Below are 20209 nucleotides of genomic sequence, written 5' to 3' on the forward strand. Positions count from 1 at the left end.
TACAATTTGCAGATGAAAATGAATAGTTCAAACATGACTTAAAATTTTATTGGCAAATTCAGACTCTAGACAAATTTTGACCTTAATCCTTACAAAATATCTTGTAAATTACTTGTATTAACCTCTACAACTGGGATTTTGTTGATGTAAATAGAGGAAGATAAGAATTACATTTAAGGGGCTGGAGTGATATCACAGCAGGTAGGGCATTTGCCTTGCACGCGGCCAACCCGGGTTTGATTCCCAGCATCCCATATGGTCCCCTGAGCACCGCCAGGCGTAATTCCTGAGTGCAGAGCCAGGAGTGACCCCTGTGCATCACCGGGTGTGACCCAAAAAGCTAAAAAAAAAAAGAATTACATTTAAGTAAATAAATAACAAAAATTTATTACTTAGGATAGAGGACTTATAAAATCATGTAAATCAATAAATTTGTTATCCTAATTTAAGGAAATGTCATTACCATCTTTATTAGTCACTAACAATATAAAGCAAAATCACTAACCATAAAGCATGAATTAAATTTATAATTGATAAAGAGCCCAATTGAGGGGCTGGGGTGATAGCACAGAGGGTAGGGCATTTGTTTGAGGCCAACCCAGGTTTGATTCCCAACATCCCATATGGTCCCCTGAGCACTCCAGGAGTAATTCCTGAGTACATGAGCCAGGAGTAATCCCTATGCTTTGCCTATGCATTGCCAGGCAATTGACCCAAAAAGAAAAAGAAAAAAAAGAACCCAACTGAAAAATTTAATTTTGGATGGATGTTTAGCTCAATGGACTGAGAGCATACTTTACATTCAAGATACTAGGATTTGATCCTCTGTTCTACCTGGTCCACTGAGTATGGCCAAGAGAATGTCCCAACCAGGAATCACCCCTATACTGTTTGGGGTGACCACCATCCAAAAGAAATCCTCCCATATAAATTTGCTAATTAACTTATGAGAATAAAAATGACCTTGTCATAGTGGGTTGAGTAAGATAAATAACTTGATATTTAAAATCTCACAGTCTCAAAGCAATTAATATTTTTTTCCCTGATTCATGTAAGCAAGTTACAGATGCAATGGTAAAGTCTGCTTTTTATGTTTTCAGTTATTTTCAGTATTTAATACTGAAATAATAGCAATCTTACACTATATTACACATCTGGATATTACCCTGTAATATGTTATATCTTGTTATTGCCAGCAAGGGTAATGGCCAGATGTTAAAAATATTTCCTGTAATATTTTAGGGAAATAATGTGAAAATTATAACACTGAGTTTTTCTACTGAAAATAAAACTTACACCAAAATGTTATTTTTGATATTTGGACATTCCAAAACAAGCACATTAATTTTATGGTTTTTCCTGTTCCTTTTTTCCACTATTTTGTAGGTGACTTTAGAGTGATTGGACCTTCCCATCTTATCGTGTCCAGGGTTGGGGAAGATGCTTTACTAACCTGCCAGCTTCACCCTAAGAAGACTGTGTTGCCCACAAACGTGACATGGTACCGCTTGGATTCCAGCACACCTGTGTTTACACTTCTGGATGGATCTGAGGTGACAGAGAAGCAGCTGGAGGAGTACAGAGGCCGGGTAGAGTGGATAGAGGATAACATTGCTGAGGGACGTGTGTCGCTGAAGATATACAATACCCAGCCATCTGATGATGGACAATATTGGTGTCGTTTCCAAGAGGGGGACTACTATGTAGAAACAAGCTTGTATCTCAAAGTAGCAAGTGAGTATTTGGGGGAAAGACGGATTGTTTTTTATTATGTTCCTTTTTGGGTCACACCTGGTAATGCTCAGGGGTTACTCCTGGTGCTGCACTCATGAATCACTCCTGGTGGTGCTCAAGGGACCATATGGGATGCCGGGGATTGAACCCAGGTTGCCTGTTTGCAAGGCAAACAGCCTACCCACTGTTCTATCGCTCCTGCCCTGGAAAAACGGAATATTGAAGGAAGAAGTATACATGTGAATAGTGTTTTTCTGTTGAATAATTCCTCTTTAACTATGAAGGCCGTTCCTAATGTCCAGTTCTCTATACTGATTCATGTGAAGGCAAGTGGTTCCTCAAAGAAAACTCAGTTGTAAACACTTTTGTCAAATTTAGCTTACATGGTTAATTCCCTTTGCCATGAAAGTAAAACAGGTATAAAAGGACAAATCAATTGCTCTGTCAGTGAACTTAGCTGAGTGCCTGGTATCTGCATATCAGTAGAACTGCCTGGTTTCTGTGTATTAATAGGCCCTGCTATTCTCTATCCAATGTCAACCATGCAGTGACTGAGATGTTAACACTCTGTTTCTATATATAACATCTGCAGTTAGAAAACTAGTGATGGGATTGGAGTGGTAAGGAGTCATGGATTTTTATGAATATAAGCATTGTTCAACAAACTGGGGGTTCACAGATAATCTGAGGATAAATCCATGGTGCCTGGCAAGACTCTGAATATTTTTGTATTATCCAAGTAGAAGAGAGATGGGGAGAAAGAATGGCTGCAGAAAGAATCTGTTTTATGAAAAAAAATTATCTTAAAAGTAAAGGCTCGGGGCTGGAGTGATAGCACAGCGAGTAGGGCATTTGCCTTGCACACGGTCGACCTAGGTCCTATTCCCAGCATCCCATATGGTCCCCAGAGCACTGCCAGGAGTAATTCCTGATTTCAAAGCCAGGAGTAGCCTGTGAACAGCCAGGTGTGACCCAAAAAGAAAAAAAAATAGAAAATGACAGACCATTTACTTTTGTGTTGAGAGGTGTGGATTTCTCATAAATGGTTTTCTCACTGAATGGCTGCATGGAATTTTAAAATATAAGAATTATGATGAAAAAGGCAGAGGAGTTAATGAATACATTACAATACAACACCTATTCTTTTGCAGCAATGGACACATAAAATGTTACTGTGCCGCATCTCTTTTTTTTTTTTTAACTGTTCAATTTTTTTTTTAAATTTATTTATTTTTAATTAGAGAATCACCGTGAGGGTACAGTTACAGATTTATACACTTTTGTGCTTATACTTCCCTCATACAAAGTTTGGAACCCATCCCTTCACCAGTGCCCATTCTCCACCACCCGTAAACCCAGTGTCCCTCCCACCCTCCCCAATCCCATCTCCCCCCCACCCCACCCTGCCACTGTGGCAAGGCATTCCCTTCTGTTTTCTCTCTCTAATTAGCTGTTGGCCGCATCTCTTATTCTCTCTTCATCTAAAGAAAAATATCAATCCGATGTCAAAATTTACAGATCCACTTGACAGAGCTAATAATGTGTGTATGAACCTGAAACTTAAGGGGAAAAATACTTTGCATGGCTTTTATACTCAGACCCCTGAAGTCCTGCTATCTCCCTGTACGCTGTATCACTGGAATCTAAGTCTGTGACTAGTGTCTCTGTGAGCTCTGGGTCTCAGAGCTGTGCTTTCCATTCTTAGATCTGGGCTCTACCCCTAGCATTCACATGGCAGGATCTACGGAAAATGAATTCCAGCTTCTGTGCGCTGCAAAAGGCTGGTTCCCAGAACCCAGGATTCATTGGAAATCTACCACTGGAGAGAAGTTGCTGACTTTCTCTGAGCGGAGTATCCAAGAGGAAGATGGCCTGTTTTATGTGGAAGCCACTCATGTGGTCAGGAATGCCGCTGCAGAGACTGTGTCCTGCATCATCCACAACCCTGTCCTCCATGAGCAGAAGGATGCGACCATCTCCATTCCAGGTCGGTGCTGTTCCTCTCACACAAAAAGGCTCAGTTTCATATAAAAATTACATAAACTGTTCCACAGCACCAATAAAAAATGTTAAACCATCCTACTATTTAGTGATGTGTTCTAAGCTATATCAAAGTCATAATCATACATGCTACTATGTTTTGCTATATTTTGAATATATAAAGGTACTTCGGTTGCTTTAATGCTTTACCTTTCCGTTCTGCGTTGCTATTCTTCACCCAGAAGTATCCATCATATTGGCAAGAAAATTAAATTATAATTTTGCAACCAAGATGTTTTTCTAAGATGTATTATTCCAAATTTTCTTAGGGACATATCACATATGAATATAATCAGAGGTGAAAATTTGCATCATAATATTTTTATTTATAAATATAATAAAATCAACAACCCAAATAACCTAATACAGAATGGAATGTTATGTGTGTTACATTGCCTTTAGTTGTAGCATGATTCAGTTGAAAAACATCATATTCATGATGCTCTATTCAGTGATAAATATCTTATGTGTTTATCCATCTATCCATCCATTATCCATAAATCTCTCAATGTATTTACTTATCTGTATATCTATAATTTATATTTCCAATTACATAAAGCCTTTTTACTCCATATAATTTATAACTGCACTCACATTTAGTGCTCTCAATATTTAGGAACATGGATGTGTTTCATTGTTCCTTATAGTAAATGAATATAGGAGCAAATTAAAATTTAATGTTATTTGTTAAAAGTAAAAGGAATTAATGGTTTATTTTCATTTTTGCTTTTTGTATTTTGGGGTCACATTTAGCAGTACTCAGGACTTAGTCCTGGCTATGCATTCAGGGATCACTCCTGGTGGGACTGGGGAACCATATAGAGTGATTGGGATTGAACCCTGCTTGGCTGTGTACAATGAAATGCCTAACATTTTTACTATTTTTTCTGCCCCCAAATGAGCAAATTTTCGTGTGTTTGTGCATGTATATTTATAATCCCAATTACAGTGTAAACTTACTCTGATTGGAATTATAGGTGACAGATGTATATATGCATCCACATATTTTATACTTTTTGCAAATTTATGAAAATAGAATGTATTATTACTTTAGGAGACTGAAGAGGTTTGACCACAGCTGATTGTGCTTAGGGTTCACTTCTAGTTTTGAGCTCAGGGATCAATCATCGAAATTCTTAGATTCCGTATGTGGGGCCAAGAATAGAAAAGGGATCAGCCACATGCAATGCAAGTCACCTTAACCCCTATTCCATCTCTCTACCCCCAAGAGAATGTATGATTGTGATAACTTTGTAATATCTGAATGGTAACTGTAATCAAAATCACTGAGATTTTAGTTGTCCAGAGAAAAGGAGGTCTAACTGGATTGCTCTGTGGTCCTTGGAATGAATCAATATGTTTTTTCCTTGTTTCTTTTTTATGAATTGAACATTGCAATACAAATATAAAACTTGGTTTTATTTTTCTAAAATGTTTTTTCTTTTTTTCCTTAGGCCAAAATCTGTAAAATGCTTATTTGTTTATTTATTTATTTATTTATTTATTATTTTTAATTTCCAGATAAACTCCAGACAGAGCTCGGTAAGTGAATATAATGCCACAAACCATTGTAGATGAGTCTCTGCCTCCCAGATGGAGGAAGTGCTCCATGGACAACGCCAACTGGAGTTACCTTTGCAGTTTGTGATTCACAACAGAAGCTGAGCTATGCATTTCTTGAATTCAGTTACTACTAGACAGGAACAAAGCACATGGACCTCCAAAACCTCCTCCGTGCTCCTTGGCACTGTGTAACCTGTCACTCCTGTGTTCTTGGGACCCCAGTGAGCTTCAGTGGGTGCCTATAAGGTATCAGAGACATCATCTCTGTCCTATTTCATAGGAAGATGCCTTTGGAGTGTGTAGCATGGCACAAAACAGCTGCTAGGCTCTGGGGTTCTTTAAAGACATTTCTCAGGTGAGGATAATATTATCATGAGAAATGGACATCACCACCCACCATTCTAGGTCTTTTTTTTTAACCTCACAAGGCCTAAACACGTTACGATTGGGATGGGGCTCTTACATTTTTAAGATATGAAAGATTACTTATTTACTACAGCGAAAGGCCTATAATCGTCATCTGATATTTTATCCTCGTTCACTTCCTCCTTTATTTCCTTACCTTCTTCCTCCTTTCTTTGACCTTTTGCTCATGATAAAGAGCCTGTTCAATAACCCAAGAACCTGTATCATTTTCTCTACCTGTCACTACCTTACTGTTCCTCAAGTTACCTGTTAAAGAAATGTGTGTCTTTGTGTGTGTGTCTGTGTCTGTGTGGGAGTGTGTGTGCATGCACACATGTGTGAATGTTATATTGCACATGAGAATATTTTTCATTCATGTAGAAGCATCTGATAAAAGTAAGTGTGGCAAAAACACCCCATTCTCTCCAAGGGTATAGTGAGATACTTTGAACCATACATATAAAGGGAGGGTCTTCGGGAACATCACATGTTCTCTACAGTCTGAGGAGAGCTTCACAATTGTGAGCCTTATAATCTGGGCCTGCATCTGCTCCTGACTGGATAGAACCTTTGCAGAGTTTGCTATACATTAGTTAATGGAGTCTGTTTTGGACAGCTTGATACCTCTTTCCCTCTAGAAAGAGGGAAAGAAATGTGACAGGTCCACTAGAGACTCAACACACAATATTCTATCATGCAATTTCCAAGTTGTGCTGATCTTCTGGGGCTATCATCAAGTAAGACAAAAGATAACATTTTCCTTGGGTCCCTGTCAGGTCAGGGCTGGAGCACTGTGCTCTCAGAAGCTTGGAGGGTGTGCTGTCAGTTGAGTAGACCAGGAATCTCACTGATGTCACTGATGTCCCTGATCTGGTATTCTGAGCATCCCCCCCCCCCCGCCCCACTACCTACACACACACACACACACACACACACACACACACACACACACACACACTCCTTAAGCCATTACATTCCATCTTCCAGTTATTCTAAATATCACTTATCATTTTCTTAAGTACTCAGGTCTTATTGTCTTTGGTATGTTAATAGCATGACAATATTGCCATATGAGTGCACAGGAGCTTCTCCAGCTCTAACAGCATTAACAGACTTGTTCAGGAGCTTTCTGGCTCTATCCACCAGGTTGTGTTCTGTTGTGGGCAGCTTCTGTGAAGTGAGTAGCAGAGAGATAGCAGCCTGGAGAATCTACTACTTCTCTCTCTACCCAGCTCTGTCACCCAGGGAAGTGCCTGGGTAAGTTTGAAACTGAGGAAAGTTGAAATCTGGCTATGAGCTGAACTTATGATTCACCAGTCCTATAAGTCACATTTCTGCCTGGCATAGGAGAGATTCCTGCCACCTCATGCATCATTTCTCAGGAAGCCTTGGAACTCAGGCTGGAGGAGGAAGTGCTCTTTTTTAGGAAAGAAAAGTCAGTCCTGAATCTTACTCAGACGTTTCCAGGTCTTTTCACAGAAAATAATTTCAGGAGGTGACAGATAGTAAAAAAAAGATCAATTCATTTGGGAAAGAAAGAGAGAAAGACAGAGAGAGAGAGAGAGAGAGAGAGAGAGAGAGAGAGAGAGAGAGAGAAAGATCCAAAAGAATGACCACTTCATATGGGAAAAGAGCAAAGTTCACATCCCAAATATAGCTGCAGTGATTTCCCAAGATGGATGGACAATCCATGTCATATAAAAAAGTACTTATCTCAGGCAGGTATTGGCAAATGTACCTTAGTGTAAGAAAGTGCACATCTCAAGCAGAGATGGGGACAAATGACAGCATAGTTTATATATCATGGTTTTTCCAAACTATCTCCCAAAGTCTGTTGTTTGGGTGGTGGGTGGTTGTCAATGGACAGAGTTTGGAGCTATGCTTATCTTTGACAGTCTTGCTATGTTTGTATTCCAGTAGTGGAGCTTTTCTCCCAGTCCAGTCATGCCCTGGGTCTGAAATCTGCATCTCAGCTATTTCCCTGGCTTGTCAAAGGCTTTCAGATCTTTGATTTAGTGTTTGGACAGTGTTTTTCCCAGTACACATTGCCAGATCCATTGTCTATCTGCCTTCAGCAGTTGCATAGCACCATTTTTAGTAAAATGCATGAAGGCAGCCATATGCATGAGCCTTCAATTAGATTTCCTGTCATTATATAGATTATGCTTGGTTATATTTTAGCCAGTGTTTGTGTGTGTCTGTGTGTCTGTGTGTGTGTGTTTTTGTATGTGTATACGAGCTTTATTGACATGGCTGATAAAGAGAGCCTCTTCTCTGTCTATCCATTGGGTTATAGAAGAAGATGTCATCTGGGTCATTTGGAGAGCGTGTAGGTAGACTCTGGCTATATTCTGACCATGGCATGACTTATGGGCATTCCGTGAAGATTTTCCATAATGTGAACCAGGTGAACACACACACCTATCACACACACGCACACACACACACACACACACACACACACACACACACATATATATATATATACATATATATACATGAGATGCTGAAGTATAATGGCTGACTGTGATTTATAAGGGATTGTGGGAATGAATTTTAGGAAAATTTCTTCACATTTCATAACCAAAAGTCCACCAGAAATACATTTTTATCCTATCCCTTATCAAGAGTATGCAATGATTTCAGTGTCCTCATCACTTGTCTCACAGTCTACGTGCAAACAGTCATGGCAGAATTATCTACACACTTTGTATTTGAATACAAAAACTTTTTTTTTGAAAGTGAGATTTTTGTTTCTGTTTGGGCCTGCACCCAGTGGTGACCGGGGGTTAGTTCTGGCTCTGCATTCAGGGACCATTCCTGGCAGTGCTCAGGGACCCTATGGGGTGCTGGAGATTGAAGCCTAGTCAGCTGCATTTAAGACAAGTGCCTTATCTGCTGTACTATCTCAGAGCCCTTCTCTTTTTTAAGTGTTAATTTTATTAACACAGCAAACTTGATTGACAAAAGTTTTGTTACTGGGCTCCTAATTGAGTGAAATTTTGGGAAAGGTCAAGTGTAGATTTAATAAAATCCACCTCTCCGAAGCATAACCTTGAGTCTTATAGATATCCCTGATAGCCCCTTGGGTCCTAATCCCCTCTGGAGGTGTTCTTGCTGATGACCCTGTTTGCTGCATTTTAAGTCTTCTCTTTTGTCGGTTGTATTTACTAGCTTCCTTGAAAGTGATTGGACCTTCTCAGCCCATCCTTGTCAGATTTGGGGAAGATGTAAACTTGACCTGCTCCTTGTCCCCTAAGGCTAATGCCCAGGACATGGAGGTGAGGTGGGTCAAAGGCCATTACTATCCTGCTGTTTACGTGTATATGAATGGGGATCATGTGGCCGGAGAGCAGATGGAAGAATACAGAGGGAGAACTACACTGGTGAGTGATTCCATCAACGAGGGAACAGTAACTCTGCAGATACACAAAGCCAGAACTTCAGATGATGGACAGTACCGGTGTCTTTTTGAAAAAGATGGCGTCTACCAGGAGGCCAGTTTGGATTTGAAAATAGTAGGTAAAGTCTCCAGATAAAATGTTCTATTGTTGTTTATTTAATAACATGTGGTTCCTGGAAAATTTCTCTGGCTCACAAAATAGTTTTCACCATCTATTCACTCATCAAATTGATATTGAACCATTCAACATGCAGGGATTTTCATAAGTTCTTCAAACACACACGCAAATAGATTAGATTTAATTCAGTCTTGAAAATGTACCCTTCCCAGTTTGACTATATGCTGTCACTGTCACTGTCCTCCCCTTGTTCATCAATTTGCTCGAGCAGGCACCAATAACATCTCCATTGTGAGACTTGTTACTGTTTTTGGCATATCGAATATGCCACGAGTAGCTTGCCAGACTCCACCATGCTGGTGAGATACTCTTGATAGTTTGCCAGGCTCTCCCAGAGGGACAGAGTAATCGAACTCGGGTTGGCCGAGTGCAAGTCAAACATGCCCTACCAACTGTGCTACCGCTCCAGCCCTTACTATATGCATGTAGTAAACTTGAGACTTTTACTTCATAGCTTTATAATGACTTTTTCGTTCCCAGTGTTATGAGAATTTTGGGAAACGTATATAGTTACTAGGATATGTCATGATTTAAGGACATGATTTAAGTATCCAACAACTGACAAAAATCACACATATTGATAGTATTAGCAGTATGGAAAATAAAAAAAAAATTCTCCCTGTCTCAAAAATTTCCCACTGTTTGTATTTGTGAAAGCTAATTTTCCAAGTGTAGCAACTGCCACTGAGATATTTAACCAATGTTGAATAATCAACTTAAAAAAATTGTATATGAGATAAAAAATTCGAAAACATCCACAGTAGAAAATACCCACATGTTGTGAAGTTAAATTTGCTCCAACATTTTCTGCAATTAGAATATATTAATAAGATCTAATCTCATGGGCCAGAGAAATAGTACACTAGGTACACTTACTTTCTGTGTGGCTGACCTGGATTCAATTTCAGATGCCCTATATGGTTCCCAAAGTCCTACCAAGAGTGATCTCTGTGTTCAGAGACCTGTTACTCCTGGCTTTGAGCACTGCTAGTATTATCCCCAAAACAAAAAGCAAAAGCAACAATCTATGAGATTATTCTTCTATTCATTACTTTTATATTGACCATGCTATTCATACACTTATTTTATTGACTTTTTTGAATATAAAAATTAATATAAGATAGGTAAACAAAACAGGAAAATGTTCCAGTCAGTCTTCTCTCTCTCTCTCTCTCTTTCTCTTTCTCTATCTCTCTCTTTTGTTTTGTCTTTTGGCTACACCTAGCTATGCTCATAGTTTACTCCTAACTGTGTACTCAGGGATTACTACTTTTACTACTTGGGGATTTGTTGGGGACAGAAATGGGAGGCCTGTGTAGAAGGCAAGCTGCCTACCTGTTGTGCTATCTCTATGAACTCACTAAGTTTTGTATTTAAGTGGGATTGAATACCTCAATAAACTTTGCTCTCTCCTCCAAGCTCCTGAAATTTCCTCTTTCCTCTTTTTGAAGTCACTGGCCAGATAAACTCAGAGAATTCATGTTTTGTTTCTTGACTATATTTCCCAGGCATGGGTTCGTCTCCAGTGATCACCATGAAGGAAGCAAAGGATGGAGAAGTCCAGCTGAAGTGTACTTCAGACGGGTGGTTCCCACGGCCCCTTGTGCAGTGGAAGGATGTGGAAGGGAAGACAATCCAGTCATTGTCAGAGGTCCTGACTGAAGGAAGCCATGGGCTATTCCATGTGGAGACACACCTGTTGGTCACAAACAGCTCTGTCGTGAATGTCACCTGCTCCATCAGCAACCCACTTCTCAGCGAGGAGAAAGCGACAAACTTTTCTTTCTCTGGTTGGTGTCATTTTATCATTTTCCAGCAGATATTATTCCAGTTATCATAATTGTATGATCGGAAGATAGGAGGAGAATTCTATATGCCTGAATCTGTGTGTGCTTTTGAGAAGAGCTAGCAATGAGCTTGCATGATATTATAGTGTCTCTGCTTCTGCAGAGTAGGGAGGAAAAATTTCCTCATGGGGAGGCTTAACTCACCCTTATCTCCAGTCCAATTGCTACTAAAGTGAAAAAGATGATATTGAAATTTTCCCTATTTCATGATTTAAGAAAGTTTTTGGTTTTATTTCAGAGTCAAGAATAATTGTGATGGGGTACATATTGCTAACAGTAATTTTGGGTTTAGGAATCTTGATCTGGATGACAACTATCCAAAAGGTAAGCTAAGTAAACATAATATGGAGCGCTTTGTGCTGGAAATATTATTGCATGATGATTCCACCTCATTTTTTTCAGTAGTCACATTTTCAAGATATTCAGTAATATTCAATAATTAACCAAATGTGAGAGTCCATGACTTTCTCATGTAATTCAGTATCAGAATTTAATGTGACATTAGAAGAAATTATATATATATGTATATATGCATGCTATCTCTGTGCTATCTCTCTTGACTGCAAGAGAAGGGAATTTGGTTCTCTAATACATATTCCTAAGTGATATATTTAATTAAGAAAAAAATGCTTATTGCAAAGCTATCCTGGTTTTCAGAGCTAAAGCTGATACTTGGTGTGAATTTTTCACTGAAATCACTTAAAATGTGTTCATTTGCTTATTGGTAGTTCCTGTTCTGACAGATAATAAAGGATTTATCACTATTTATACAGAGACTGCTTAGTGGATCCTAGAAACTTTCAAAGTTTCTTATGTCACTGTAGCATTTGTTTAACTAAATAGTAATAATATTAAATTAACACTTTAATACCTTAATTGATTTATATGGTGAATTTTCTTTTCCTACAGTGAATATGACACAGGATCTACACACAGCTCATTATGAGAAAAACAATCTTGTGTATTCTTTTAAAAAAACATCCTACAGAGATTTGACAACCGGTTCAAACCCTGGTGCCAAAAGACATTTTGAAGAGTGATACTGGAAAATGGTGTTTGGGGTCAGAATGGGATCACACCTGTGTGTCTGAAGACCAGAGTCATGAAAGAATCATCTTGTGTCATGAGAATGGGTTCAGGGATTGGGTTTACATAGAAACAAGCGTTGCGAACTCCTCCTGAGGCCAGATCAAACTGTTCCTTCACTCTCCTTCTGCACACACCTCTCTTTTACAACATGGCCAAAAGATGTCCTCAGTCCATCTTCCTCTTCCTCCAGATTTTCTCTGAAACAAAGCACATCTTTTAAATATATTTACTGTATCCAAGGCAGACTCTGATACACCTCCAAGGAAAACAAAACCTTGGATTCTGGAAGCCTACTTATTTCAGGTATATTTTAAGTAACTTCTCTTTTCTCCTTTCAACCAACTATTGAAAGGGATTAAGAAATCATCCATGTGTCAAATCAAGAGTGATTTGATTTTTTAGCTTGCTACTTTGGTGTATTGGCTTATTGGTTGTAGCAATCTTGTAAATGGAATATTTAGGTTTTTCTGAATATATGTTATAACATCTGCAAATAATAATGGGTTAACTTCTTTTTTATTATTTGAATCCACTGTACGTCTTTTTCCTGACTGATTGCTTCAAAAACTATATTGAGGCAACTATATTCAGTTATCAGTGAAAAAACGTGGTCATCTTTGCTTTGAGTTTGATCTAAGAGGAAACTAAGTTTTTCACTATTGAATATGATGTTGACTGTTTGTTGTAAATAACTGTTATTATCTTAAGGTACATTTCTTTTATCCTATTTTGTTAGGGTTTAAAAAAACATAAAAATAAATGTTGAATTGTGTCTGTTTTACCTGCATCTATTGATATAATTGTACGATTTTTCTCTTTCCTCTTATTGATATGGCAATATCACGTTAATCAATTTTTGTATTTTGAACAATCGTACATTCTTGGAATGGATCCCACTTGATCACTTTACATTAACTTTTTGATATATTGGATTTCAGTGGCCAAGATTTTGTATCAATGTTCATTAGGGATATGGATCTATAATTTTCATTTTTAATAATTCCTATCAGCTTTAGGCTATTATCAGGTAACATTTGCTTCATAAAAGGTTTTATCATTTCTTTGATATTGTGGAAGAGTTTTGATTGCATAGGTTGGAAGTATTTGAAAAATTGTTAGAACCTGGATCTGGACTTTTGTTCTTGGGATGTTCTAAAATTACTGTTTCAATTTTCTTATTTATGGTAGATCTGTTCATATTTTCTACTTCTTCCAGATTCAATTTAGGGAATATGTATAATTCTAAGAATTTATCCATTTTTTTAGGTTCTCCAACTAAGTTACATAGTTACCTCTTAGAACTGTATTTTTGTGATATCATGATTTCTGCCTTTTGATCTCTGGATCGGTTTATTTGTATTTTCCTCTTTTTTTTCCTCATAAGACTAGTCAAGGGTTCGTTAATGTTGTTTATTCTTTAAAAAACAACACATCCTGGCTTTATTTACTCTTTTGTTTTCCTGATTTCTATGTCATTGATATTTTTGGGTTTGAGGACAACACCTACCATTTCTTAGGGGTTATCACTGGCTCTACATTCAGGATTTACTCCTGGCAGTGCTCAGGGAACAATATGGGATGCTGGAGATTGAACTGGGTTGGCCGCATGCAAGGCAAGTACCCTAACACTGAACTGTTGCTCTGGCTCCATATATCATTGATTTATATTCTAGCTTATTATTTAATTCCTTTTATTTAATTTCGAGTTAACTTTTTAAAAAATATGTTTCACAAAACTGTGAACTTAGGGTATTTATTTGGGTTTTCTCTTGTTTTTGATGAACGTTGTGCCATAAACTTACCACTTTGTACTACTTTTGTTGTGCATGGAAACAACCCAAATGTCTAAAGACAGATGAATGGACAAAGTAGTGTTGGTATAAGTGCACAATGAAATATTATATAGTTATACTAATAACTAAAATAGTCCAGTTTCCTGCAATTTAGATGGAACTGGAGAATATCATGTTAAGTTAAGTAAATTAGAGGGGGAGGCACAAAGGTAGAATAATCTCACTCAAATGTAATATGTGGAGAAATAAAATATGGAAATGAAAGCAGTATTAAATAATGACAAACTCTTCACCTTGTATTATGAAACAAAGGATTACAAATAGGGGAGGGTGGAGAGGGAAAAGATGATGTGAACCAGAAATGACAACGGGTCATTTTTGGTGGTGGTGAGGTGTGGTAACTGTGTGTATCAAGTTCATAAAAGTTAATACTACTGTTAAATTGTTCCTTAAACTATAACAATAAAACAATAAAAATAAAATAAGAATGAATCTCCCCTTAGCTTTAAATTTATCCTATAAACATATTTAAATATCCTAATGTTCAGTGTGATGTCTGTGACAAGAAGTTCTTGAAAGTCAAGTGGGAAATTAATTATCCTTGAAGTGATGCAAGAAATAATCACGTATTTGATGTTTTTTTGGGTAGATGATAATTATCCAGGTGATGTTGAGAAAAATATAGCTTAAAAATATAAGAGGTGAGAGGCATATGCCTAAGTGGAAAGAACTTGATTGCATGTGTGAGGACCAGTCTTTGATTCCCAGTATCTTATTGACCCCCAAGAATGGCAAGGAATGAGCACCAAGAACCAAGGTAGGAATGATCTCTGAGCCCAGTAGTGCAGCACTCATCCCAGGCAAAACAAAACAGAAATTGGTAAAAAGGATATATAACTGTATAACAGGGTGAAAAAAATCGCTAAAACATAATCTGGAAAGTTATATGAAACAAGTACTTCAGACTCTTTTGTTGAAAGTAAATAGAGATGTACAGGTAAAAAGGTTGTTTTTTTTTTCTTTTTGGGTCACACCAGCAATGCACAAGGGTTATTTTTGGCTTTGCACTCAGGAATTACTTCTGGTAGTGCTCAGGGGACCATATGGGATGCTGGGAATCGAACCTCAGTCAGTGGGGTGCAAGGCAAACTCCCTACCTGCTGTACTATCGCTCCAGCCGCTAAACAGTTTTATAGACACTCTATTCCAAAAGAATGTATTTTTCCTAAGAATTCTCCCATTTTGCTAACTTGTGTGCTATTATGCCCTCTTCCATGGTTTTCCATAAACTGTAGGCCCATGAGAACTATCTCTCTCTCTCTCTCTCTATCTATCTATCTAAATTCTCTAGAAAAATCTCATTACTTTTTTTCTTAGTTCCCAAAAATTATATTCTGATAAAACATGTGCCCTTCTATGTTCATTGCAGCACTATTCACAATAGCTAAACACTGGAGAAATACTAATCCCAAATGTTCAGGATGATTGATAAAAGAAAAACTATGGTATATATTCTCAATAGGATGCTACTTGGTTTTAAGAAAAGACAAAATCAAGCAATTTTCCACTATGTGGTTGGGTCTGGAGAGTATCATGCTGAGTGAAGTTAGTAGAATAGGGGAGGACAAATGATCTTTCTCATAAGTGGGATATAAAGAAACACAGTAGGGATAGCAGGTGTCCTACTGCAACAGAAAGTGAGAACTGATCTTCAGTAGGAAGTTTATCACGGCAAAGGGGTGAGGTCATGGGTAGACTGGGCAGAAAGACTGGGACAATGGTGGAAGGACATGAAAATCCTGGTGGAGGATGTGGTGCTGGAATATTTTATACCTGTAACACTACAATTAACAGTATTTTGTTTGTTTACTTATTTGTGGTTTTGGGTACACACTTGGCTGTGCTCAGGGCTTTTTCCTGACTCTTTGACATAGGATCACTCCTGGCAGGTATGCTGTGTGCAAGGCAAATGACCTGAATGCTGGATTGCTCTGGTTCCCATTAATGGTATTTTAAACTATAGGCCCTAAAATAAAATGAAATAAAATTTTAAATGTTTGTCAATCCAGGTCTGTCCCTTTCCGTTTGACTCATTTCACTAAGTATCATACTCTCCATGTCCATCCATGTATAATAAAATTCCATAACTTCATTTTCCCTAATGGCTGCATAATATTTCATTTTGTAGATGTACCAAAGTTTCTTTATCCATTCATCTGTTCTCAGGCACTTGGGTCATTTATTCACTGTTGTGAATAGTGCTGTAATGAACATAAGAATGTAGATGACCTGTCTGCATTGTGTTTTTGGGTCCATAGCATATATTACCAGGAGTGGTATAACTGAGTCATACGGAAGCTGAAATGAAATAAAGTGATATACATTGCGTGATAAAGTAGTATTGAAAACTGGTGTCTAAAAGGAAAAAAAGAAGAGAGAGAGAGAGAGAGCGAGAGAGCAAGAGAGAGAAAGACAGACAGAGAGAAAGTGTCTGCCATGGAGGCAGCAGGTTGGGTGGGACAAGTAGTAGAGGAACTGGGAACATTGGTGGAGTAAATGTACATTGGAAAAGGGATGGATGTTGCGACACTGTATAATTGAATGAAACCCAATCATGAACAACTTTGTAACTGAGTATCTCATAGTGGTTTGATTTAAAAATTATTAAAAATGAAAAATACACACTAAAAATTTAAAATGTGTTATTATTTGCTTGCAAACTGGGGTTAATATTATAAATGTTGAGTCCCTCAGTTTTACTTATAAACACTTTAAGGGAGATACATGATTAGTTGCTTGAATTAAACACCCCAGTAATCAAAACTATCATTTGGAATGGTGCTTCAAGGATCTAGCTTTATCTCACTTTTAAGGCAGACAGTAGTCTATAGTCATGTAAAACATAACAATATTCAGAATATATGTATGGATTAAATGGATCTTTATTTTAAGGAAAAAAATGGAAGAAAATAAAGAGACTGAGTTTGTTAATTTCTCTTTAGGATTATTTCCTCTTCCGTCCTCTAATTTTCACCAAGGCAATACTTTACTTTTTTGATTTATCCTCTAAACACACAAACACTAAGGTAGATATGTTGATTAATATAAAATTTTAGAATGCATTTATAGATTTATAAGTAATATAATTGCCATATTGGGTTACTTGTGGGGAGGGTCCCAAAGCAGAACTTGGTGGACCTGCGGGCTATGCCCAGTGATCAACATCCAACTATGAAAGATGTAATATTGGTTGGCTCCTGTGATGTGAGGGATCTCCACAGCCATCCTGGTGATTGAGGCACCACCAAGACTCATCTGTGAGACTCAAGGGATTTTCAAAGGATGTATCTAGAGATGCAAGGAGTTCCATGCATGGGTTTTCATCAGGAGATAGAACTGGTAACCATGATATGATAACATGATATGGGTTAATCCTTTGGTATTTCCCAACCGCTTCTTGAGTATCTTATTTGTAGATTGTATTGGACAGGTCTTCAAGATGAAAATATATTTGAAATTCAAGTGGTCTTTCTTTTTAACTTTTAAAAAACATTATTTCTTTTTATACCTCATAAACTATGGAAAATAGGATTGCCAGAGTAGTCTGGAATAAAGAAGTTATAATGGAGTCAATCTTGCCAGAACTACCATGGACTACTTGGGTCCTTCATTGCTTGTTGATTTACACAATGCTAGAGACTATGAGGAACAATGGTACCCCATAACATTTATGCAACATTGATTCCAATAGAATGCAATTCTTAGATTTTTCTTTTATTCCCTATTTCCTAATTTCTAAGATTTGGAGGGCAAAAAGCCATTAAAATGAATGGAGAATCTGGAGAATCTGTAGGTAGAAGGATTCTGCTATAGAAGAAAACTACAAAAGCTCCTGCACAAGATACATTATAAATTCATTGGTAACCTCATATTGATTGTACCAAGTGCATATCATAAGTAAAACATCCAAGATAGAATGATCTTATTGTTCCATGTTCTAATTCTAATTTCTCTTCTTTTTTTTCCCTTTCTGTTGTTACCCCAAATATAGGACTATCATGTCCAAAACTAACTTTCCATCTTATGTGTTCAGTCAATTATGCCTTACAATATTTATCTGTGTCTCCTACCTTTATTTTTCCCTGCTTGTTATGTAAATATTACCTTTGCTTTTAGTCAATATCACTGTCATCCTGTTGTTCATCTATTTGTTTGAGCCGGCACCAGTAACGGCTCTCAATGTGAGACTTAATGTTACTGTTTTTGGCATATCCAATACGCCATGAGTAGCTTGCCAGGCTCGGCCATGTGGAAAATGGGCACTAATGGAGGGATGGGTACTCGATCATTGTATGACTGAAATGTAAGCTGAAAATTCATAATTCTAACTTTATCTCATGGTGATTCACTAATACATTTTTTAAAAAAAGAGGAGTTTGGGGGTGGTGGAGAATGGGCACTGGTGATGGGATGGGTTCCCGAACTTTGTATGAGGGAAGTATAAGCACAAATAGTGTATAAATCTGTAACTGTACCCTCACGGTGAATCTCTAATTAAAAATAAATAAATTAAAAAAAAAAGAATAAAAAGAGTTTGTAATAGCATCACTGTACAAAAAACTTATTTTAATTGTAGTTGATATTACAGCTAAAATAGAACATAAAAACCGTAAAAGTTTTTGTATAGAAAACTATAAAATCTTGATATAGAACAAAGTAAAAATTAATAAAAATCATTAAATATTTTTCAGTTTGCCTCTTGTTATATAGTCTTATAAATAGTAATAAAGATCTTCATCTTTGTTACCAGTGCTAATAGTTTAATATATTGACAATTTCTGGATAATAAATGTAGAAAAATGCAATACTTTGTCAATTATACAATAAAAATGAGACAATATTAGCTTTGAGAAAAAAAAAAGAGGAGTTTGGCAGGGTGATACCATTCCACTGAAACTCTTCAGTGCCAGCCTCGAGAACATCATGTGACTACTGGAATGGGAAAGAATGGGAGTGAAGATAGATGGTCTGTGACTACACCACCACTGCTTCGCTGATAACATCATTCTCATAACACCAAACATTAGCCAGGCAGCACAAATGCTGGCCAACTTTGACAGTGAGTGTGGAAAGGTTGGACTGCAGTTGAATCTCAGCAAAACGATGTTCATGAAAAACAGACTAGTTCCTGATGTTCCATTTGCTTTCAATGGAATGAACATCTCCAAATGCAGCAGCTACGTGTACCTGGGTTGAGAGCTCAACATGAGGAATGACTTGGCACCAGAACTGCGCAGGAGGAAGAGAGCAGCGGGGAACGCCTTCAACAGTGTTGAAAAAGTTGTTAAGAGGATGAAGAACCTCTGGCTCCGGGCACATCTTTTAGACTCCACCGTTCTTCCTACACTAACATATGCTTCAGGGACCTGGGCCCTATGCAAACAGGATGAGAACTCTATTTGGGTATCCCAAAGAGAAATCAAAAGAGCCATGCTCGGAGTATCACGTTTCACTCAAGTGAGAGAAGGAATCTGGAGTTCTGACCTCCATCGACGGTCAAGAATCAGGGACACTGTCTCCTTTGCCAAGCCATTGAAAATCAAATGGGCCGGCCACGTAATATGATTCAGAGACAACCGCTGGACTAGAGCTATTACCAACTGGCTCCCATGGAACGTCAAAAGACCATGTGGTCGCCCACCAACGAGATGGTCAGACATCTTTTTAAAAACCCTGAATGAATGATTTGAGGTTCTTCCTATTCCTGGAGTGAGCAGATATCATTGGGCTACACGAGTGTGCAACAGGGACAAATGGAGATGTTGCTGGCGCCCACTCAAGCAAATCAAGGATAACAAGTGATATAAGTGATTAAATTAAAATAAATCTTGCTTTTTACTACATAATGGATGGAAATATAAGGTGTTATATTTATTGAAATAAATCAGGGGAAACAAAGTGCTGGGTGAACTTACTCAGATCTCGTATATGAAGAAACAAAGCAAGGGGATAAAGAAAGTTTGGTGAAAACACACTCAGATGCTGATGAAAGAGATGAGGTCACCAAAATGTGGAGGAGAGAATAGAATGGGCCTTAAGGATGTGCAGGAATACAGACCTTTTGTGGTGGGTTTTTGTGTGTGTTTACATTTTACCA

The 20209-nt window shown here is 37.7% G+C and overlaps 1 protein-coding gene across 1 annotated transcript in view; it reads left to right on the plus strand.

Annotated features, from left to right (window-relative positions):
• The window catches only part of LOC101541549 (butyrophilin-like protein 2), a 51642-nt gene extending 40479 nt beyond the window's left edge, over positions 1–11163 (plus strand). The window contains exons 3-7 of the mRNA XM_055124334.1: positions 1387–1734; positions 3440–3721; positions 5296–5316; positions 8917–9264; positions 10832–11163. Of these exons, the coding sequence (XP_054980309.1) occupies positions 1387–1734; positions 3440–3721; positions 5296–5316; positions 8917–9264; positions 10832–11163 (1331 nt within the window). The remainder of the gene's footprint in view (positions 1–1386; positions 1735–3439; positions 3722–5295; positions 5317–8916; positions 9265–10831) is intronic.
• Positions 11164–20209: the final 9046 nt, after the last annotated feature.

This window comes from Sorex araneus, chromosome 2, assembly GCF_027595985.1.
Source record: "Sorex araneus isolate mSorAra2 chromosome 2, mSorAra2.pri, whole genome shotgun sequence".
In the NCBI taxonomy this organism is placed as follows: Eukaryota; Metazoa; Chordata; class Mammalia; order Eulipotyphla; family Soricidae; genus Sorex; species Sorex araneus.